The following is a 23,937-nucleotide window of genomic DNA, read 5'->3' on the forward strand; positions in this document are numbered from 1 at the left end:
TGCAGGGGGTTGGACTAGATGACCCTTGGTGGTCCCTTCCAACTCTACAATTCTATGATTCCATGTTTCCTTTATTTGTCACAACTGGATTTTAATAACCTTACTTGCTTTCAACTACTTATTATAAATGTTTTAATCTATTGTGTCCTCCCTAGAGTCGCTGGGATGACAAACTGATAAATGATTACCACGGAGGCAGCACAGAAACAGAGAGACATGGGACTGATTTTCAGGTCTGCTTTCTTCCACTAAGGAGTTGTTGTTATTGTAGTATCTTGCAATGATAAAATTCAGGTTCAAATCATTGTTATAAAAGGACTTAATTAATGCACAAAGCCACCACAGGAGCGTCACTCTGAAATTTATAAAAATCATGTAAATTGTACCCCAGAGGAAACAGTCAGCACGTCATGTGCAAAGTCAGAATTGTCAAAGGATCTGTTCATTTCCCACAATTCTTTGCAGATACAGTTCCATGCAAAATCTGTCATCAGGTGAATAATATAGACTCTTATAACAATGTCCCAATTCAATTTGTGATGTTCCCTTAGCTACTGTTTTAGAAAGCTCCGGAGCACCCATGATTTAACCCCCGCTACCTCCACATCATGATCTAAATTTCTCAGCCATGTATCCGCCATGTGATGGCATCAAAATCTCAGCCCAGATTTTTCTCCATTTAATACTGTACAGATTTAGCCTTTCCAGACAAGTAAAAACAAACAAACAAACAAAAACCCCGTTACCAACAACAACCCATTTCCCACATTTCAGCAACCCGTTTGCAAATTACACGCCCCTGTCCTTGGAAGCACCCTTAATTCAGGAACTGGTCAGCAGAGGGTGCCATACCCTCACGTTAGCATATTGAAGCCCTTATATTCATGGTTAAGGAATTGTAATGAGCCACTTTGCTTGGAGGAAATGTTGGATGGAACTACTGGGTCAGGTAATACATACTGCATTTTTCGCTCCATAAGACGCACCTGACCAGAAGATGCACCTAGTTTTTAGAGGGGGAATGCAATATATATATATATATATATATATATATATATATATATGCAGGTTTCATATATATATATATATATATATATATATAGTGAGCGCTGAGCAGAGCCTGTATGCACCCCAGGCTCTGCTCAGAGCTCCCTTTCACGAGCTGCAAGGAGCGTGTGTGCGGCGCTTGCAGGCTTTTCCCCAAGGAGGGAGAAGCCCCCAAGAGCTGCACACACGTCCTGGGCATGGTCGGCCAATTGGTGCCAAAGAAAGATAGAACATTTTTAATGTATGCAACAACAGCAGCAAGAATACTCATTGTGAAGTATTGGAAGACACAACATCTACCCACTCTGGAAGAATGGCAGGTGAAGGTGATAGACTATACGGGACTAGCAGAAATGACCGGCAGAATCCGAGACCAGGGAAAAGAGTCGGCGGAAGAAGACTGGAAGAAATTTAAAGACTATCTGTAGAGGCATTGTAAAATTGACGGATACTAGAGTGATGTTGGACAGAAATTAAGTGGTTACCAGTTGTAATGTAAAGGTTGAGCAATAAGTTATAATAAGTTACAATAAGTTACAATAAGGATTTGCTGAGTTAAGAATTTGAACTGGAATATAAAATGGGGAGGTGAGAGGAGGTCTGGGAAACAAGTTAATGGAAATAAGTAATGGAAATTGTATTCGTTTTAATTGTTTTTTTAATTTTGTATTTTTGTATTTTTGTTATTTTTTGTGTATTTTTGTATTAATTCGGAAACTTTAATAATTTTTTTTTTTTTTAAAGAGCTGCACACACGCTCCGCACGGCTCTTTAAAGGGAGCGCGGCTATCCCAGGCTTTTGCGGGAGGTGGGGAAAGGGAAAAGCCCGGAGGCTCCCCGTGCCCTGGAGAGGCTTCGCACGGCTAAGCCGGAAGCTAGAACAGCAAGAGGGAGTGTTGCGCAGCGATCCCTCTCACTTGTTATGGCTTCTGGGATAGCCGTGCAGCCTGCATTCGCTCCATACTTTTTAGGAGGGAAAACGTGTGTCTTATAGAGCGAAAAATTCCCCTAGCTTCGCTAATTTGAGTGGAAGACAACCACTTCTCATCCCACTCTTCTAAATTAGATCAATGAGAGACATAGATAAACAAGGAGATTTTTATTTAGTATGGCATGCCTTTATAGATAGATGGTCAGACACGCTGTAAGGCAGGGGTCAGCAAACTTTTTCAGCACTGTCCCTCAGACCTTGTGGGGGGCTGGACTATATGGGGGGGAATGAACGAATTCCTAGGCCCCACGAACCCAGAGATGCATTGTAAATAAAAGGACACATTCTACTCATGTAAAAACACGCTAGTTCCCAGACCGTCCGCGGGCCGGATTTAGAAGGCGATTGGGCCAGATCCTGCCCCCGGGCCTTAGTTTGCCAGGCAATTTCCTATGCACAAGCTGATCCAAAGTATGCTTGTCCAGAAGTCCCACGGAGTGCTCCCCAGTAACCTTGCAAAGGACGGCCGCATCCTAGCAAAGTGCACTAACTGCTATGCCCCACTGACTGAGATCAAGGCTGCAGCCCAATACTTTTCCTTGAAAGCACCGCTGGGCTCAACTAGGAAGCAAATGGACTGCGAAGTCTGCCAGGTTCAGATTCGGGTCCCGGCTGTTTCCGGCAAGTGCAGATTCGGGTCTCGGCTGTTTTCGGCAAGTGCAGATTCCGGACTCGGCTGTTTCCGCCGGCCCAACTCGCCGATCCCGCGCCGTACGTAAGATTTCTCGAGGAAAGGCGCAGGCGCATTCCTCCTCGGAGAGAGCGGCCGTTGGCGTCCAAGATGGCGGCTGCGCTGGCTGAGGGGAGCGCGGCCGGCGCCGAGCCCGAGGCAGCGGCTGTTCCGCCCATGGCGGGGCTGGAGATGGTCCAGCAGGGAGCCGAAGCCCGGGTCTACCGGGGCCTCTTCCTAGGCCGGCCAACTGTGGCGAAGCACCGCTTCCCGAAGCGTTACCGGCACCCGCTGTTGGAGGAGCGCCTGAGCCGCAGGCGGACGGCGCAGGAGGCCCGCTCGCTGCTTCGCTGCCGGCGGGCAGGTGGGCTCGCGCCTCGAGACTGGACTGCGCGGGGCAGGGGCGCGGGCTGGGATTCCATCGCCTTTAAATTGCATGGCCGGCCCACCTCTTTGCAAGGAGTGCGGTTGGGAATTGCAAGCAAAGCAGCCACGCAGCTCGATTCCAGTCGTTAGTCACCGAAACTAATCCCCCCCCCCTGCAATAGGCAAAGAAGCTGAGGACTGGTTATTGAAGGCGGTGGGCTAAGCCATAGGTGTTTTGGACAAGCAGGCGCCCCAGCAAACAGGGTCGCCGCTGTTGTTTTCGCCCCTTCCCAAAGTTCGTAAGGGTGCTCACTTTCGTTGGAGGATAATAAATATATTTTAAGTCTGCTTGGTAGATTTAAAAAGTGCCCTGGTAATGTTGGGGAAGGGGAAAGAACACCCCACCCCCAAGATTAACAGATTTTTTCCCCCCCCGTGGGCTTGTTAAAATAAAAATAAAGCCACCCTTCTCTGTTCCCTATTTTTGTATGGGGGTGTGAGATTTGTAGTTCAGTGAAAAGCATCCTATACACTTGTTCTGACCACTCACAGGTAGCCCAAACTCTTGGTTTGGCACACATGAAAAACAGGAAGCATCCAATGGATGACAAAAAAGGAGAAACGGTTTTAAAGATGCTTAAGAGTAATGCATTATTAGGACATTAATTGTTTTAAAAAATATTACTCATGTCTTGAACAGTGCCTCTGTGTTAGGGCAGTACTCATTCACATTTTGGGCCCTGGACCCACCTTTAACCCAACACACATTTGCAGACCCATTTTTTTTGGCCATATATTTTCATGGTGGTGGTGCCGCTGCTGTTGGTCCTGACCCACTAGTTGAAAACCAATGTTTCAGGGAGTACTGCGGTCTTGGGCTAGGAATGTACAAGGAATTACCATTTTCTAAAAGCTGTGTTTTTATCTTCAAAGTTTTGCTAGGTCTGTTGAAGTTCAGAATCTGAAATGACAGAACTATGCATAGCTAGGGTGAGAGAACTGTGTTGTTCTTAATGGAGTGGTGGCTCCATTGGTTTAAAGCCCCTCATGTGCTGCACACTCTTAGCTCCTTTGCCTCGCTACACACCACCCTCTTCCTAGATCCTTTGGATTCTGTGACAGAAAAGAAGTTAAGATGCGTAGCTGCAGCTTATACTGTCCTGCCACAACACAGTGAAGGCTACTATAGAGCTGTGAGGGCTACTAAATGAGAAATGTGCCTGCAGCCTCCGTAACACAGAGGTGTTCTTGCATGTGTTCTGGAGACTTGAAGCAGGGGTAGTCTTTGTCTTGACTTCTTAACTTTTCAGAACCAGTATAATTTAAGGTAGATTATGTACAGGAACTGGTTTGGTTGGCCAGAAGCAGCCTTTAGTTTTCTTTACCTGACAAGGTGAATGACTGATTACAGATGCTTGAACTTGCATGTGCATTCACTGCAAAAAAGCTTTATTTGCTCTGAAGACTTGTCTGTATTTGAAGCTGTCTAATTATGATGTATAATTTTTGGGTGATGTACAAAGCTGAGGACTAATTGTTTATGGTTGTACTCTTCTTTTTTAGGGATCTCTGCACCTGTTGTATACTTTGTGGACTATGTTTCCAATTGTATATATCTTGAAGATATTGTGGGCTCAACTACAGTCCGGGACTATATTATGTCTGAACAGCAATATAGAAATGATTCCAGCAACCTTATTCTGCTAGCAGAGAAGATTGGTGAGATTCTGGCACATATGCATGATGAAGATCTTGTGCATGGGGATCTCACAACTTCTAACATGCTGCTACGACCACCACCAGCAAAAAAGATGGAGCTGGTGTTAATAGATTTTGGACTGAGTTTTATTTCTGCCCTACCTGAGGACAAGGGTGTTGATTTGTATGTTTTGGAGAAAGCCTTTTTGAGCACCCACCCGAACACAGAAGCTCTGTTCAAAGCACTCTTGAAGAAGTACTCGGCTATATCTAAAAAATCGGCTCCAGTTATTAAAAAACTGGATGAAGTGCGGCTCAGAGGAAGAAAGAGATCCATGGTTGGATAAAAGAACACAGTGTGCACTGCAAAGAGTATTTAAATATCTTCAGTTATGTTATATTATGAAATAAATTTTAGCCTTTTTCATTGCTTTGTATTTATACAACAACTATGTTGGGGTTTTAGGACTTGATGACAGTATTTTGAGGCTGCTAGAGCACTCTACAATTCCACTTGCATTTGCTTATTTTCTTGAAGCAAACAGTTTCATACCGGTGACTGAAAAAAAGAGTATTGAAAAAGAATATGAAAATGAAATAAATGCCAGATATTATTTCTTAGGTTGGGTTTCTTAGGTCCAGTTACATAGTCCTCCCATTTTGGCCAGTGCAAGATGGCCAGACTCCTGTTCACCTCACAGTTTGCATCACAACCTCTTGTGCCAAATGTAAATTGCCTTTAAAGGAAGTATCTTTAGCAGCCAGATTCAGTTTGGCACTTCTAAGCCTGCTGCAGTCAATGAGTTTAGGTCAGCTTCACTATACAGTGGTACCTCTGGTTACATACGCTTCAGGTTACATATGCTTCAGGTTACAGACTCCGCTAACCCATAAATAGTGCTTCAGGTTAAGAACTTTGCTTCAGGATGAGAACAGAAATCGTGCTCCGGCGGTGCGGTGGCAGCAGGAGGCTCCATTAGCTAAAGTGGTGCTTCAGGTTAAGAACAGTTTCAGGTTAAGAACGGACCTCCGGAACGAATTAAGTACTTAACCCGAGGTACCACTGTATAGGAATAGGCTGTTGTGTTGCAACCCTGTCTACACATGCGAGTGTAAGCCTCATTGAGTCCACTGGGCATTGCTTACCAGTAAACATGTAGAGGAATGTGCCATATGACAACAATGCTAGGATTGAACAGTAAGTATACTGAGAGTAAAGAGTGAGGGGATGTGAAATGGTGGTTTCTCTCATACATTGTCTATCTTTTGCTCTGATGGTGGATACTCTTTGATGAAGACAATCTGCTTTGATGGCAGGTGCAGCCCCAGCGAATTATTCATTTCATTTCTATACTGATTATATATATATATAATCTCAAAGTGGTTTACAAACCTACATTATAACATCAAATAAAGCAACCCAAACAACATTACAGAAGAAAGTCAAGTTTACATTCAAAGCAACATAATTAACAGCAAACTAAAATATTTTAAAGATTTCAAAATTAATGATTACAAAACAGGTCAGCTACAGAATGCACACTTAGTGCAGCAAAGTTAACAAAGCTAACATTTTTTTAAAAAATTCAAAATAAAACATTACTGAAAAAAGGTAAAGGTACCCCTGCCCGTGCGGGCCAGTCTTGACAGACTCTGGGGTTGGTGTGCCCATCTCAAGAGGCCGGGGGCCAGCGCTGTCCGGAGACACTTCCGGGTCACGTGGCCAGCGTGACAAAGCTGCATCGGGCGAGCCAGCGCAGCACACGGAAACGCTGTTTACCTTCCTGCAAGTAAGCGGTCCCTATTTATCTACTTGCACCCAGGGGTGCTTTCGAACTGCTAGGTTGGCAGGCGCTGGGACCGAGCAGCGGGAGCGCACCCCGCCGCGGGGATTCGAACCGCCGACCTTTTGATCGGCAAGCCCTAGGCGCTGAGGCTTTTACCCACAGCGCCACCCGCGTCCCATAAAACATTACTAAAGGAAGTCAAATATAAAATGCACACTTAAAGCTAAATAAATAAATAGTTCAGTAGCACCAACACAGCTACCTACCTGAATCTTAAAGCAGCATAATTAGCAAGAGAGGAAAAAAAAATATAAGCATAGAACAGGAGTCAGCAAACTTCTTCAGCAGGGGGCCAGTCCACTGTCCCTCAGACCTTGTGGGAGGCTGGACTATATTTTGGGGGGGAAATGAACGAATTCCTGTGCCCCACAAATAACGCAGAGATGCATTTTAAATAAAAGGACACATTCTACTCGTGTAAAAACACGTCGATTCCTGGACTGTCCGCGGGCCAGATTTAGAAGGCGATTGGGCCGGATCCTCCCCCCAGGCCTTAGTTTGCCTACCTATGGCATAGAACATACCTGCTGTTATTGCTGCAAATCCTGCCAATGATGGTTCAGGGTGGGCGGTGGCTGTGGAAAGTCAGGCTCAACTGACCTGGGTCTGCACTAAGAGACACCTGAGTTAGTCTCTGGCCTCTTCAGTCTCAGCTTTTGTAGCTGGAGTCAGACAGGGCCCCACCCTCCCAGGCCAGTGGAAAATGGTCTGCAAGGCAGGGAGCAGGTCTTCCAGGACTCGCAGCAAAGATGGATGAGTCAGGCGGGGGGGGGGGGGGAAGCAAGCAGGACAACCCAGTTCCACTGTAGAAAAGCTTCTTCCCTCGCTAATTCCACCCACAGGCTGCACCTGACATCAAAGCAGTAGAGTGATGAAGACAAAGAGCATCTGGTCAAAGATCTGAGACTGATGTATACGTATGTGGGAGTAAATCTTTGTTCACTAGATGCAAGTATGTGTATTTAGGAGTGGCCTGTAGCTGTGTGGAAGGTTAAGGGTTAAAGCTTGCAATTCAAAGTATGCTCAGCCTTCGCTTGACAGCTAAGGGAGCTGGGCATGTTTAGCCTGGAGAAGAGGAGGTTAAGGGGTGATATGATAGCCATGTTCAAATATATAAAAGGATGTCACATCGAGGAGGGAGAAAGGTTGTTTTCTGCTGCTCCAGAGAAGCGGACACAGAGCAATGGTTCCAAACTACAAGAAAAAAGATTCCACCTAAACATTAGGAAGAACTTCCTGACAGTAAGAGCTGTTTGACAGTGGAATTTGCTGCCAAGGAGTGTGGTGGAGTCTCCTTCTTTGGAGGTCTTTAAGCAGAGGCTTGACAACCATATGTCAGGAGTGCTCTGATGGTGTTTCCTGCTTGGCAGGGGGTTGGACTCGATGGCCCTTGTGGTCTCTTCCAACTCTATGATTCTATGATTCTAACTAGATTGTATGAAATTGTGATTATGGTCATCTTTCAATATATATATGCAGTTCAGGAAGGGAAGAAATAAAATGCCCCAAATGAGCAAAATAGAGGTAGGTAAGTGTTATCAACATACCATTTGTCTTTTTGGACCAGCTGCTAGGGTTCCAACTACTGAAACATTTCAGAAATGCATTATAGAACCCAGCCTCTGTATATTGGAGGCACCATGATGCAGCTGATAGAAATGTTTCTGTCTGCTGTTGGCATTGGCAGAAGTGCTGGCAGGGGCTGGAAGCATCTCACATGTGCTACTTCCCATCAATGTAAATGTGACGAAGACTGCATTCTATCCTCTTATCTGGGAAAGAAGCACCATTGAACTCAGTGATTATTACACTGTGATGGCTGCATTTGCTTGGAAGTAATTATTGAGTGCAGTGAGACTTTGTCAATATGCATAGGAGCGAGCTGTATGGTTCCCTCTCAGGAAACAGCTCTAAGCAGAGATTACAGAAGGTGGTTCAGAATTTGCCAACGTTTTTATTTTATTTATTAAATTTGTATAGCACCCTTCATCCAAAGATCTCTGGGTGATTCACAACATAAAAAAACAACAAATCATGTTTCTGTATTAAATTCCCTGGACTTAAGCAACATGTTTTTCTGATGTGCTTCCTTTTGGTTTGGCTGGCAGAAATTAAACAATATGCTGCTTTCACCCCTCCCTCTATCTGCAGCAACTGTAAAGAGAAGATGCACCGACCCCCTGGGTCCCACCGTGCAGTTTGGAGAGTGGCGGCTGCATATCTACTCGGGAGTAAACCCCACCGAGTTAATGCACAGGGGCAAGTGCGCAGAGGACTGCAGGCTCGGCTTTGCATTCCTGTGCACGTCTTACCCAGCGGTGTGACGCAGAGGGATCGATGGACCCGCTCGCGGGCAAAGCAGGAACAGACAACCGAGCGCAATGGAGAGACGCGCGGCCAGAGCACGTGTAGCATCACTCCATTCGGGCGCAGAAAGGACAACGCATTCCTTACGCTCCCCTGAAGGGGGCGTGGAGTGACTTCCGAAATAGCACAGCGGCAGCGCGCGAAGCCTTGAGAACTAGCAGCCGCGAGGGCGGCGAGTTCGAGGCGGCTGTGCGCTGCTCTTCCCCGTGCAAGCGTCCTAGCGCCCCGGGCTGCTCGTGTCCGAGGCGTATTCACTTACTTGCGAGAGAAAAACGGCTCCCGGCCAAGTGCCCGCTTCCCCTGTGGGTCCCGGGTTCCACCGGCCAGGGCATAGTTTTAGCACGCCATCGGCGCCCTGCTTCCTGGTCTTCGGCAGCGCTCACGTCTGAATAGACCCCCAGATGGCAGCGAGCAAGCTCCCTTCCTCAACTTCCGCGTTCCAGCCTAGCCAGTCAAAGTAATCAAATGTGCATGTCTGATGAATTCGAGCTGGGGTTGCTCCGAAATAAATGAACGTCGGAATGGCACCTCAAACTCCTTTCTGGCCCCGACGTGAATGCAATCTCGCAACACGTTACATTACGTCTTCTTTTTCATTTTTCTTTATTTCTTTATTTAATAAACCACCCTATATCCAGGGGTCTCAGGGCGGTTCACAGAATAAAATCAATATATACAACCACAAAATACCTAATAAAAATAAAAACAAGCCAATAGCCCACCCCACCCCCCACATTTTTAAAAGGCATAGGATGTAAATGGGATCAACCTGGTTAAAATGGATTGTTTTTTGCCTGGTGCCTAAAAATGTATAATGAAGGCGCCAGGCGAATTTCCCTGGGAAGAGCATTCCACAGATGGGGAGCCACTGCAGAGAAGGCCCCGTTCTCATGTTACCACCCTCCAAACCTCTGGAGGAGGGGGCACACGAAGCAGGGCCTCAGAAGATCCTTGAGGTATTGCAGTCCAGCACTTTGAATTGGGCTCGGAAACTAATTGGCAGCCAGTGCAGTCAGACCAGGATCAGTGTAATATGCTCGAACCGTTTTGCTCCGGTGAGCAACCTGGCTGCTGAACTCTGCACCAGCTGAAGTTTCCAAACTGTCTTCAGAGGCAGCCCTGCGTATAACACATTGCAGTAATCTAACCTTGAGGTTTCCAGAGCATAGACAACAGTAGTTAGGCTATCCCTGTCCAGATAGGGCATAGCTGAGCCACCAGCCCAAGCTGATAGAAGGCACTCCAGGCCACTGAGGTCACCTGAGCCTTGAGCGACAGCAAAGGATCCAAGAGTACCCCCAAACTACGAACCTGCTCCTTTAGGGGAAGGGACGCGGGTGACGCTGTGGGTTAAACCACAGAGCCTAGGGCTTGCCGATCAGAAGGTTGGCGGTTCGAATCCCCGCAACGGGGTGAGCTCCCGTTGCTCGGTCCCTGCTCCTGCCAACCTAGCAGTTCGAAAGCACATCAATGCAAGTAGATAAATAGGTACCGCTCTGGTGGGAAGGTAAACAGCATTTCCGTGTGCTGCTCTGCTTCACCAGAAGTGGCTTAGTCATGCTGGCCACATGACCCGGAAACTGTACGCTGGCTCCCTCAACCAGTAAAGCGAGATGAGCGCTGTATCTCCAGAGTCAGTCACAACTGGACCTAATGGTCCAGTTTACCTTTAACCCCACCAATGGTCCCTTTACCTTTAACCCCACCAAGAGCAGGTGACCTCCCTCTCAGGGAGTGAGAAGTGTTCCTTAACTACCATCTACTGAGATGCATGAAATGTTACCAAATACAGTATGCACGTGGGGGTGTTCAGGGGATTGCAAAAGCTGAGTTCACAGGGAAATGAAACGTCCATAGGCTAATGAAATGCGGAAAAGCGCTGTAACAATTAGCTGCTGTTTGCAAAGCCTCTCCTGGGCGAGGCTTAGCGTCTTAGGCACCTCTTGGCAACGTTCCTTTGGGTACTTTTAACCTCTGAAGGTGTGGCGCAAAGTCCATCTGTTTTGCTTCCTTAACCTTTGCAATGGAACTGCCGTTCTTCTTATCCTACCTCATGGTTGCAGGTAGGGACCCTTCCTCGTTTACTTGGTGGAGCCACTGCTTGTATACTGGAATAATAATAATAATAATAATAATAATAATAATAATAATAATTTATTTATTATTTATACCCCGCCCATCTGGCTGGGTTTCCCTAGCCACTCTGGGTGGCTTCCAAGAGAATATTAAAATACTCTATTAAACATTAAAAGCTTCCCTAAACAGGGCTGACTTCAGATGTCTTGTAAAAGTCCGGAAGCAGCAGCAGAGGAATGGGGCAGGGGATGAAGCATGGTGGGTAGGGACAATTGCCCTCACATTAACCATAACCCACAGATTCCCAGCTTTCTTCCTCCTCTTCCACCTCTTCCTTTTCTTTTTAAAAAAGAGTTAAGTTCCTAGCATTTGCAGAACCTAAGATATGAGACGAAATGTACAGACACTAGGCTCCCCGCCCCCCTTTCCCCCCAATGAAATGTTGGGTTTCAATCATTTTGTGGATGAGAAATTAGCCTGCTCTCCCCCCCCCCAAAGTATTTTACTTTGATACCCCATATTTTTACAAAGGGCATTTAGAAAAGATTTTAAAAGAAATCTCAGCAGTAATCAGCAGCTGAGAGGAGGGATAAATCCCCCCAAGCTGGCTCTATCAAATTTCTTTACAGGGGAAGATTGGGACATTTTACATAAAAACTTGGTAGGCCATCTATTGATAGCTGCAGGAATCTCAGTGGCAAGATTTTGGAAAACCTAAGGGTTAAACATAGTAAAATAGTACCAAAAAAATATGTGGGGAGGGTTTGCTCTTGTTTGTTTTCTGAGTATGTATTTTGTGTTCTTATTTTGTCATTTTATGTTGTAAACTGCCCTGCTCTCTTCTGATGAAAGGCAATATACAAATTTAACAAATAATTAAATTTTTTAAAAAAACCACAGGAAGCCTTGAGAAATCAAGTCAACTGAGAAATTGACACAAAGTTTATGTTTTGCCAATGGTTAAAAAAGTGACACACATTTTTGGCATATTGCTGACCTTGTATAACATGCACTGATAAAAAAAGATACTGTTGAAACCTTGCCATTGGTCTTTAAAAACGTCTATATTATCAAATTTAAAATTATATTTGCTCAAAGGGGACATACTCTCAATAAAAGAACTATATAGACTGTGGATATGTATGCGTGTGTAGAAAGATAAAAAGAGACACACACACAGAGTCTATTGTTCATTGATTAATTTTCTATTATTTTGTAATCTTTGCAACATTTTTGGTGCCAAAGAGAGGACAGGCTTTATGTTCGGTGTGTGTGCGTGTGTCAGAACCGAGTTACCTGTGATTCAGTGGGTCAGTTAGTTAAGGGGGCAGCTGCCCCCTGGCTACACCCGTGTGTGTGTGTGTATGTGTTTGTGTGTGTGTGTGTGTGTGTGCATATATCTTCACATACACCCCTTCTGTTTTGTTTCCAGCTGCTTTGGAGGTGAAGACTAGTCCTTCTCCTGTAGTAGGCCTGGTACACAACCCAGTTGTGCTGCATTGTAACTTTACAGTTCAGGAGAGCATCAGAAAAGAAGACGTGGCTCTGAAATGGGCGGTGAAGACTGTATCTGGAGAAGAGAGGGCAGTGTTTTTGTTTGATGGGAACCACACAGCAAGTTACCGGCATGGGCCCTTGGTGAATGTTGAGTTACTACCCCATGGCATTGCATCACTCACCTTGTCCGATGTGACATTAAGGGATGAAGGGATTTACATGTGTACTGTGTTGGTAACTCCACAGTATGGAAGTGGAAAGATCCAGCTTAAAGTCAGAGGTACCAATTGCTTTTTGAAGTTATCCAACAAACACAAAATGAAGAATCTTTGAGATCAATAAAGTGGTCCAGTAGAGTGGGCACCTGCCACAAAATATTGCAGTGCTGTTGTGCCACATGTTTCACTTAGCTAGCCATACATTCTTCTCAGACAGTCCACATTATTCCCTCTCCTGGTTTACTGTCCCCCGCAACATTATTCTGTGCCACTGAGCAGGCTAAGTCTTCATGGGTCTGTCTCGGGGGGGAGGGGGGGTTGGGTTCTGCCTTCCTTCCCTTCTTAAGTTTCTAATCCCCAACCCCACATATCTACTGTGCTTCTGAAAACCTTCACCCATGTGCGCAAAGAATGCTATTTTGATTGCGAAAGGATTGACACTCACCCCCCCAAACATTGCTAATAGAAGGAACAAGTGCTTCTAAAGCTGTGGCAAACCTCACCCAGCCCCACAAGTAAATCAGGGAATGGGAGGTGGGGGAAAGCAACAGCCACAAAAAGTAAAGAGGGGAGGAGTGACTGCCATCGTTGTTGCCATGAACACAAAGAGAAGGAGGAGGAGAGCTTGGGTGGGGGGGGGAGGAAAGCAACAGTAGAGGCCATACAGTGTGAGTTGCCCTGGGTCCTGCTGCACCTCCTTAGTGCCTCCTTAGTTTTCTGTAAGAGGGATTGACTGTTAAACCACTCTGTAAATTGTGGCTCTGTAAGGGGAATAGGGGTCTCCTAGCAAATCCCAGCACCTTGAACAAACTATACTTCCAAAGATGCTTTGGGAGAGGAAGCCATGACTGTTTAAAAAGGTAAAGGTAAAAGGGACCCCTGAGCATTAGGTCCAGTCATGACCGACTCTGGGGTTGTGGCGCTCATCTCGCTTTATTAGCCGAGGGAGCCAGCGTACAGCTTCCAGGTCATGTGGCCAGCATAACTAAGCCGCTTCTGGCAAACCAGAGTAGTGCACGGAAATGCCATTTACCTTCCCACCGGAGCAGTAATTTTTTATCTACTTGCACTTTGACGTGCTTTCGAACTGCTAGGCTGGCAGGAGCAGGGACCGAGCAACGGGAGCTCACCCCATCGCGGGGATTCGAACCGCTGACCTTCTGATCAGCAAGTCCTAGGCTCTGTGGTTTAACCCACAGCACCACCCGCATCCCTGTTTAAAGTGGTAGGAGACTGCTTTAAATGTATAGCGCGCAACACATTTTATTAGAGCAAAAGCTTCCATGGAGTAGATTCCATTTCAGCAGATATGCGGAAGGCATTCCTCAGTTGTGGATATGAGCGATATTCCTCTCTGATAATAATCTTCTTTCCCACTCCAGCTCAGCCTGCTGTGCTGCTGTCACCCCAAAGTCTCCTAGCTGCTGCAGAAGGAGAGAAGACCTTTTCTTGCAACATTCATGACTTCTACCCCCAAGCAATTAACATCTCTTGGATGGTCAAGAAACAAGGCAGCCTACGCGAAACACCTCTGTCCTCAGATATATGCACAGGGGCCCCATCTTCCCGAGGCCGTGACGGGTTGTTTGCTGTGCTGAGTCGTGTCACTCAAATGGTGTCTGAGGCTGATAATGGTTCCTTATATATCTGTGAAGTCCAACACGAGTCCCTGGGAAAGCCGCTACGTAGAAACACAACTTTGTTGGTCACAAGTAAGTGTCCGCAAATCTGTTTATTATCATTTGTAAAATGTATATTCCACCCAGCGGCGTAGCGTGGGTTATCAGCACCCGGGGCAAGGCAAGTAATTTGCGCCCCCTAACCGGGGCAAGGCAAGTAATTTGCGCCCCCTAACCCAGGGCAAGGCAAGTACAGTAATTTACTCTCCCAAGCAGCAGCAGCAGCGAGGCTTCTCTTTCCCCCGCGCTCTCCCGGAGCTGCCTCTTTTCTTTCCTTTTTTCCCTTTCTCCAAGGCTTTTCGCTTTCTCTCCTTAATTGATTCCCCCTCCACACCGCGGCGTTTCCTGGCTGCTTCCCCCCCCCTTCCCCTCTCTCTCCTCCTCGCTCTGCTTGCCTTGCCCTGCCCTGCCTGAGGGCGCCCTGAGGAGACTCCGCTCTCCTTTTTGACCAGGCGAGGTGGAAAAAAGGGAAAAGTCTCTTCCCGCCCCCTCGCCAGACTCCCTGCTCGGCTCGGCTCACTACCCAGGCGGCCAGTGGAGAGAGAGCCGCATAAAGCTCCTCTCCCTCTGCTTCGCCAAGCTGTCAAAGCCCGGCAGCAGCAGCAACGGCAGCAGCAGGCGCAGCCAGACCCCCGCCAGCCAGCCGGCCAGCCCGCCCGCCTGCCCGGCTTCCTCTCCTTTTTTTGCCCGCGGCAAAAGGCTTCGCTCTCCCCCTTCCGAGACCTCCTCGCCAAGCCGAGCGAGCGCGGGCTTCCTAACCCGTGGATTTTAGTAGGGGCAGAGAGCTGCTAGTGCGAGTGCGCCCCCCGCCCATGTTGCGCCCGGTGCGGCCGGCACCCCTGGCACCCCCCACGCTACGCCACTGATTCCACCTTTCCTCCAAGGAGCTCAAGGTGGTATACATAGTTCTCCTTATCCTCACAACAACCCTGTGAGGTATGTTAGGCTGAGAGAGAGGGGGGGGGACTGGCCCACTACTAAACTTCATAGCTGAGTTGGGGGTTGAAGTCTGGTCTCCAAGGAATCTCACAGGCAACTAGCCACACACTTTCCTGGTGGCTCTGAAGTTCCTGCCCTGCTCACCATCTCCTCTACTTCTATGGTCCTGCAATAATTGGAGGGGTGGGGTCTGGAGGCACCTGCACCACCCAGGAAGCAGGTATGGGGACCTTCCGTCCTGGGACAGAGATGTCCAGATCCGCAGGCTCATTGGCAGTGTGGATCTGCTGGAAGGTCCAGCTTCCTTTGCTCCTCGTCCAAGGAGACCTCAAGCTCTAGGTCTGAATCCAGACAATGGCTTTTTATTCATGTAAAGGTAAAGGGACCCCTGACCATTAGGTCCAGTCATGACAGACTCTGGGGTTGCGGCGCTCATCTCGCTTTATGGGCCGAGGGAGCCGGCGTACAGCTTCTGGGTCATGTGGCCAGCATGACTGAGCCGCTTCTGGCGAACCAGAGCAGCACACAGAAATGCTGTTTACCTTCCCGCTGGAGCGGTACCTATTTATCTACTTGCACTTTGACATGCTTTCAAACTGCTAGGTTGGCAGGAGCAGGGACCGAGCCATGGGAGCTCACCCCGTTGTGGGGATTTGAACCGCCGACCTTCTGATCAGCAAGTCCTAGGCTCTGTGGTTTAACCCACAGCGCCACCTGCGTCCCCTTTTATTCATGTACCAAAAGCAAATCCTGCAGGACCACAGTCCATTACACTTCTTTAGATCCACTGTTCTGTTGTCAGTGATAACAACAGGACAAGCCAAGTAAAAAATAAACCATCTTCAAGGAGGGGACTCCCAGCAAGCAGTCTTGGAGGCCCAAGCCAAAGAAGTGACAAAGCATATGTCAAAAACAGAACAACTGCTATTGGTTTTAATAAATTCATTTGTATTCTAGTACCAAAATCCTATCATCGGGACACAGGATTTATTGTCGGGGTTGCCACCTCTTGCATCATACTGACAGGCTTATGCAGCATATTTTTAACCATCTTTTATCAAACGCGGCTTGCAAAAGGTAAATTTTAAAGAATCCTAAAACATTTCAGGGTGGAAGTCATTCATTTTAGCCCAGTTCACGATCTGCATGAAATGACCCATGAAAGATTGTACATGTATTTGTCACTATTCCTTGCCTCTTCCAAAAATGGAAACTTTCTGTTCCCAACACATGTTTTTACTTATTTATCTGCTGTATTTATTTACTGCCCAATAAAAATATTCTAGTTACTACTATGTTACTAATGATATGTCTAGGGGGCATAGCTTGGCTGTTCATGGGCCACTCTGTTCTCTCCACTTTGTGCTAAGATAACAAGAAGAGCTCTGCTGGATTGGACCAAGGCCCAGCTAGTCCAGCATCCTGTTTGCACAGTGGCCAAGCTAGCCCCTATAGGAACTCTGAAAGCAATAGCTCTCTTCCCACCTGGGATTCCCATCAGCTGTTATTCAAAGGCACACTGTCTCTAGATCTGGATAGTTCAGTTGGTAGAGCAGGAGACTCTTAATTCCAGGGTCATGGGTTCGAGCCCCATGTTGGGTGAAAGATTCCTGCATTGCAGAGGGTTGGACTAGATGAGACCCCCATGGCCTCTTCCAACTCTACAATTCACTGATTCTACCAGTGGAGGTACAAAAAGGCCATTGTAGGTAGTAGTAATTGATAACCTTGGCCTCCAAGATGCTCTGCAGAGCAATTTCTCAATTAACATTGAAATGTGTTTTATGTTTCCTGCAGAGATGGGGAACGTGTGGCTTTCTAGGTATTCATGGGCTCTAGCTAGCATGGCCAATGGCTGGGAATGATGGGAGTTGTAGTCCTGCAACATCTGGAGGGACAACAGTTTCCTATCTCTGGTTTTTTGGGAAGATGGCCACACTATGTTCAAGGGACCTTTCGCTAAGTGCATTGTACCCTAACTGCCTTGGCTTTTTTTATATATAGCAGAGCCCCAGGTCTCCTCAATCATCCAGCCTGACCTGATCCCAATTAATGAAAAGATCAGGCTGATGTGCAATATAAATGGATTTAGACCCAAAAGAATCCAGGTGAAATGGTACCGGAGAAACCCACACAGGATGGTGTCGGCAGCAGACCATTCAAAGGAAGATGCAGCCCTTTGTGAAGCTGGAGAAGATGTTACCGGTATGGCCAAGCAGCCGTTGGAAGCCAATGGCAGATTTTACAGCATCTCCTCCTGCCTGAGCTACATGCCGACGATAAAGGACGATAGGGCGGAATTTGAATGCAACATCCAGCACAGCACACTCAAAAATCCAATACGGAGGACCACAATTATTCATGTTACTGGTAAGATTAATAGCGGTTATCAAAGGAAGCAGCAGACAGGTTATGTATTCCAATAGTGCAGGGGTGGCAAGCCTCTCCTGCCAGGCTGGCCACATCCTTATCTCCAAAAATTGACAGGTGGGTGGGGACGTCTGCCTGTCAATCAACTGACCTCGTGCTTTGAATTCCCTATTGATTAGTGACTTGAAATTCAGCAAGGTCATTCCCTCCTGCTGGGTTTCAAGACACATCCTTTCAGACCAGAGAGGGAGCAGGGATGTCTTAATCCAATGCCCATTACCTGATTTGTTTCTCGCCCCCCACCAAACTTCAGTTCTCTGAAGCTGTCATCTGCCCAGACACAACCACAACTTCCATTTCCAAGCTGGGTGGAGGCTAGTTTGAGGGCGAGTACATCAAACAGAAGTGTTTCTCAGAAAGGCACTGTATACCTACAGATTTCAGGTAACATCATGTGTAAATGTAAAGGTAAGGGTAAAGGGACCCCTGACCATTAGGTCCAGTTGTGGCTGACTTTGGGGTTGCAGCGCTCATCTCACTTTATTGGCTGAGGGAGCTGGCGTACAGCTTCTGGGTCATGTGGCCAGCATGACTAAGCCACTTCTGGCGAACCAGAGCAGTGCACGGAAACGCCGTATACCTTCCCGCCGGAGCGGTACCTATTTATCTACTTGCACTTTGATGTGCTTTTGAACTGCTAGGTTGGCAGGAGCAGGGACCGAGCAACAGGAGCTCACCCCGTCGCAGGGATTTGAACTGCCGACCTTCTGATTGGCAAGTCCTAGGCTCTGTGGTTTAACCCACAGCGCCACTTGGCTTCAAATGCTAGCAGTGGGATTGAGCTGGAGGTGGAGCAAGTGGTAAAATTTTCACAGCCTCCGATTGTGTTACCTGTGGGTGACTTGGAATAATAGAGACAAGGTACATCATTTACCACAAAAACAAGAGAAGCCCACAGTAGCCAAATAGATACCTATAATACAGGTTCTTTTGTTCTGTCACTTTTCCTGTAGAGCTAGTGTAATGTCTCAAAGCTGTGTATGGAATATCTTTCCCTTCCACACAAACACACACATAGAATCATAGAATAGAATCATAGAATCATAGAGTTGGAAGAGACCACAAGGGCCATCGAGTCCAACCCCCTGCCAAGCAGGAAACACCATCAGAACACTCCTGACATATGGTTGTCAAGCCTCTGCTTAAAGACCTCCAAAGAAGGAGACTCCACCACACTCCTTGGCAGCAAATTCCACTGTCAAACAGCTCTTACTGTCAGGAAGTTCTTCCTAATGTTTAGGTGAAATCTTCTTTCTTGTAGTTTGGAACCATTGCTCCGTGTCCGCTTCTCTGGAGCAGCAGAAAAGAACCTTTCTCCCTCCTCTATGTGACATCCTTTTATATATTTGAACACGGCTATCATATCACCCCTTAACCTCCTCTTCTCCAGGCTAAACATGCCCAGCTCCCTTAGCCGTTCCTCATAAGGCATCGTTTCCAGGCCTTTGACCATTTTGGTTGCCCTCCTCTGGACACGTTCCAGTTTGTCAGTGTCCTTCTTGAACACACAGACTTTTGATCTCTATTTGGCAGCTCGACCAGCAAGTCATTACATCTTCAGCTCGCCCCAGGTTCCCATACAGGGGGATAAGCTTATTCTGATCTGTGTTGTGGAGAAATTTTACCCAAAGGACATCACTCTGGATTGGTTTCGAAATGGACAGCCTGTTGAAGAAGTGACACAGTTTGGGCCTTTCCCTTGTGAAAGTGATTTCTATAGTATATGGAGCCAGACTGAGTTTATCCTGACCAGAGATGATGAAGGAGCAATTTATACCTGTCGGATCAGGCACAGCAGCTTTGGAAATGTCGAAGAACTCTCCTATGAAATAAATTTGCAAGGTACAATGCCTCTGTGGTTGGAGCAGATTTGATTTCTCATTTATTATTGCCTTGAATGCATATTGTCAGGGAACTGCCATCGGCTCAGGCGCAAGGGGGGCAAAGGCGGATGGATTACAGAGAGCCCCCAAAGATGGTGGGAAGCAGCACTTCCTCAGCGGAGGAAGGAAGCCACGCCTCTAGTGGGGAGGAGATGCAGGGCTCGGAGGAGGCAAGGCGGTGCCAGGACACCTTGCCTGAGCAAAGTGGGGAGGAGGGAGGTCCCCCTTTACCCAAGCCTTCCCTGAGCAGTAGGCTTTTGCGCAGAGAGGGGGGGGGGTCAAGAGACTACTCTGCTGGGGAAGATTTAATGACTGCCCACTCTCAGATTCTGCTAGTGAATGAGCAAGACTAAAGGCTCTCTGCATTGTAAAGGTTTTTAGCACCAATAATAAAGCTTTAGAACACACCAGTGAGGCATCTTGCCTGATTGCTCTCGAGCAACCACCTGATAGCCATAACACATATATTCTAGGGACATACGCTTTCAACATTTTTTTCTACAGCAACGAGGACTAGAAAATTACATTTAATTAAAACCAACCAACCAGCAATTTCAACCAAGATGCATTACATCTTTCTCCCAAATGGCCTTGGCAAAACAGGGTGCATCGCTTGCCACTATATCTTAAGGGGAACAACTCACTTTGTTATTTCATGTCCCTGCAGGAACGCCCCCAGAAGTCCTCTGGATCACTCCAGACCCTCCGGTTCCTGTTGCAGGAGAGGAGCTGAGGCTAAGCTGCCGAATCAATAACTTCTCCCCTAGCGTGATCAGGGTGAATTGGTTCCAAGATGGGAAGCCACTGCATGTGGGAATCTGCCACTCAGTCTCCGTAGTTGGCGCCAATGGCTTGCACTCCATGTGGAGCCTTCTGAGAGTGACACCTGCACAGGGGGCGGGGAATACTGTGTTTACGTGCAAGGTGGAACACGACGCGCTGAGCGGATGTGTGGAAAGAGCGTACACTTTGCAGATGCCTGGTGAGTCCTGAGTTGATAAGATCCTTGAACAAACATCAAGGAAGCCGGAATAATGCACAGAGGGAGTCTGGAAGAGAGCTTTGGGGCAGTGATGTGAATAGAAAGTCGCGAGGTAGGAGCTGAAATGAGACCCGGCCTGCATTCCAACATCCTTTCCCCGCAAGATGAAAGGCAGCTTGCTTTGGCTCTTGGCCTGAGGTCGTCATCTGTAAAAATACCCCATAGGGTGGCAGAGGGATTAAATTTTGCTTACAGAGGGCTTTGAAGATGTTCGCTTCTAATTATTAATATTATTGCGAAGCTATTACAATGTAGCCTTTGGCTGCTCCCTGCAAGTAGCCAGGTGCAGTTTTTGAGGGATGAGACCCCACCACAAAACCCCCACTTAGATGCTTACTAGATTTGTTCCTGTGGTGGACTTGTAGTTGCTAGCAGGAGAAGTATTATGCAATTGTTTTCACCCACCCTCTATTTTTGCATTGCTAATGCTAACTACTGCAATACAGTGGTACCTCGGGTTAAGTACTTAATTCATTCTGGAGGTCCGTTCTTAACCTGAAACTGTTCTTAACCTGAAGCACCACTTTAGCTAATGGGGCCTCCTGCTGCTGCCGAGTCGCTGGAGCACGATTTCTGTTCTCATCCTGAAGCAAAGTTCTTAACCTGAAGCACTATTTCTGGGTTAGCGGAGTCTGTAACTGAAGTGTATGTAACCTGAAGTGTATGTAACCCGAGGTATCACTGTATCTAGCAGCCCCATGCAGGCAATCAATACTTTTTACATCCTTGGCAAAGAAACATTTGAGGAGAAGACTCCCATATGTTTCCCTTTTAAAAGTTTATGGGTGAAGGAAAATGCCCGCTAGTTTTCCATACGTACTCACAGGTTCAGTCCTAATAGGGAAATGATGCAGTTTTATTTTAGATCTTGGTTGACAAAGCAAACTAAGTGCCAGTGAGTAGTGAAAGATCGGTTTAGTGCCAATTTCTGTTATCAGGAAAACCAAATGTTAAGTATTTCCCACGCTGCAAGCATGTTGTAACCATCATCAAAGTAACTCTGCATGCAGAAAAACAACAAAGTTGGGAAGAAGGTTAAAGTGGAAGCTGCTCCCTGAAATATTAGTTTTCTGTGTGCAGGGAGGGGCAGGGTTTGGGCTGGGTTTTTTTGGTCAGGGCAGCTCTATTTGTAGCCTAATGTTGGAAAATCCAGTAAAAGTTTTATTACATGGTTCTGTTTCTTAACCCTTTCACATACTAACTAGCATTGTTAGATTTGACTGCAAATCTCCCACATTTTGTTCAATGTTGTGATGTGAATATTGGCAATGTCCTTTGAATATAATTTGGGTCAACAGACGCAAGGTTTAGGAGGGAAACAATGTTTTGAGAGATGGTGGCTCAAGAGCCCTTGATGCTAATTTATTGGATACAGAATTGCCAAGTGGCTTGCTCTTGTGCTATTAACAGAAAGCATGATATGGAGAGAAAAAAGAGCAAAGCCAGAAAGTGATGTTTTTCAAGCATGGAGAAAATCATTCATTACTATTGGGTGGGCTAATCAATCTGCTGATAAACAATCTACACTAGTTGGTTCAGAATCTGGCAGCCTTAATTGTATGTTAGAATAGTAATTCCATTTGTTTTCTTTATTGGATGAAGGTTGAACCGTTTTCATGAAAAAGAAGCGAAAACTGCATTGAAGCAAACCAAAGGGAGATTAGCAAAGAAACTATGAGTGGACTGGATTTCAAGGCATGAACAGAAGGATAAAAGCAGAAAAAGGAAATAATATGCCGTCTGCAAGCACTAGATGTCGCTTTTCACCATCAACTGTTTGGACAGATAATTCCAGATATTTGTGGTTTAGTTTATTACATGTGAAATCTCACACTCTGGTGACTCTCCTTCTCCAAGAATTCAGGAGTGACTAAGCTTTCTAGTTTAGATCACCATTGCCTTTAATTTTTTTAGTTATGTGCCACATTTCTCTTTGCAAGAGGAAAAAACCCAATCCCACAAGATAGTTCATGACCAAGATAACTAGCAAACAGTCATTTAGAAATTATCAAAAAATATTCCCCAGAGAACATAGGAGAGTGTCCTGTTAGCTCAGTGGTAGTGCCTGTCCATTAGGGTGTGTTGAGTTTTTCCAAAAACGAGGGTTGCTAAAAAGTTGTAACACGACTTGGGAATTAAAAAGATATTTTGGTTAAATTAATATCATTTAGTTTTGAATGTAGGTCATTTTTTGTGTAAAATTGCATAAAAATTATTAAAGATGATTGCCAAGTACTTCCAGTTATATTATACATTTTCGTTGTTGGCATTTGTCTGGAAGAGTGTTCCATTGGGGGTGAAACCGTTGAAGTTATACAGTGCCTATTGTAGCTGTAGAGACCAATATGGGAGAGACAATTTAGTATATTACCTGACATTTTCAGAAGGCAAAATCAAAATTCTTCATCAAACATAGACTTACGAAGCTAGATGTTGTCCAATCAGAAAAACAATGGCAGATTTGAATTCCACATGCCCCAAAATGTTTTTTTAAGATGCCTCACTGAAGAAATTTGCAAAAATTAAGTTTCAGCCCCTAAAATGACATGCCTTGCTGCCCATTCTCACAGCCCCAGGAAGCAATATAATTCTGAATGCCATTTGCTGGGAAGCAGCTTCTACTTGTGGGCTTCTTGTAGACATTGGATGTCCACAGTGAGAACAGGAGGCTGGACCAGATGGGACATGGGCCTGATCCAGCAGAGCTTTTCTTATGTCCTTAATCTTTGCCTGCTGATGATCCCAAGTTCAGTGCCTAGTTATCCTCTCTTAAAAGGACCCAAGACTTGCAACCCTAACCACATTGGCCTGGGAGTAAGCCCCCTTGAATTGATAGGATTTACTTCTAAGCAGACATGGTTAGGGATGGGGGTGGCGCTGTGGGTTAAACCACAGAGCCTAGGACTTGCCGATCAGAAGGTCAGCGGTTCGAATCCCCATGACGGGGTGAGCTCCCGTTGCTCGGTCCCTGCTCCTGCCAACCTAGCAGTTCGAAAGCACGTCAAAGTGCAAGTAGATAAATAGGTACCGCTCTGGCGGGAAGGTAAACGGCGTTTCCGTGTGCTGCTCTGGTTCGCCAGAAGCGGCTTAGTCATGCCGGCCACATGACCCAGAAGCTGTACGTCAGCTCCCTCGGCCAATCAAGTGAGATGAGCGCCACAACCCCAGAGTCAGCCATAACTGGACC

The 23,937-nt window shown here is 46.5% G+C and overlaps 1 protein-coding gene and 1 gene segment (V, D, J or C); both read left to right on the forward strand.

The window, feature by feature from the left end:
- Positions 1 to 2,782: 2,782 nt before the first annotated feature.
- TP53RK (TP53 regulating kinase) lies at positions 2,783 to 5,199 on the forward strand. Its single transcript, XM_081868108.1, has 2 exons — positions 2,783 to 3,072; positions 4,638 to 5,199. The coding sequence occupies exons 1-2, from the start codon at positions 2,820 to 2,822 to the stop codon at positions 5,117 to 5,119; spliced, it is 735 nt and encodes a 244-aa protein (XP_081724234.1). The 5' UTR covers positions 2,783 to 2,819; the 3' UTR covers positions 5,120 to 5,199.
- Positions 5,200 to 10,771: 5,572 nt separating this feature from the next.
- Positions 10,772 to 23,148, forward strand: LOC309344317 (immunoglobulin heavy constant mu-like). The segment is given in 8 exons: positions 10,772 to 11,049; positions 12,495 to 12,839; positions 14,160 to 14,489; positions 16,353 to 16,472; positions 17,400 to 17,765; positions 19,359 to 19,667; positions 20,376 to 20,690; positions 22,353 to 23,148.
- The last annotated feature ends 789 nt before the right edge of the window (positions 23,149 to 23,937 follow it).

The sequence above is a fragment of the Podarcis erhardii genome, assembly GCF_964252035.2.
Source record: "Podarcis erhardii genome assembly, chromosome: 6".
NCBI classification, from domain to species: domain Eukaryota; kingdom Metazoa; phylum Chordata; class Lepidosauria; order Squamata; family Lacertidae; genus Podarcis; species Podarcis erhardii.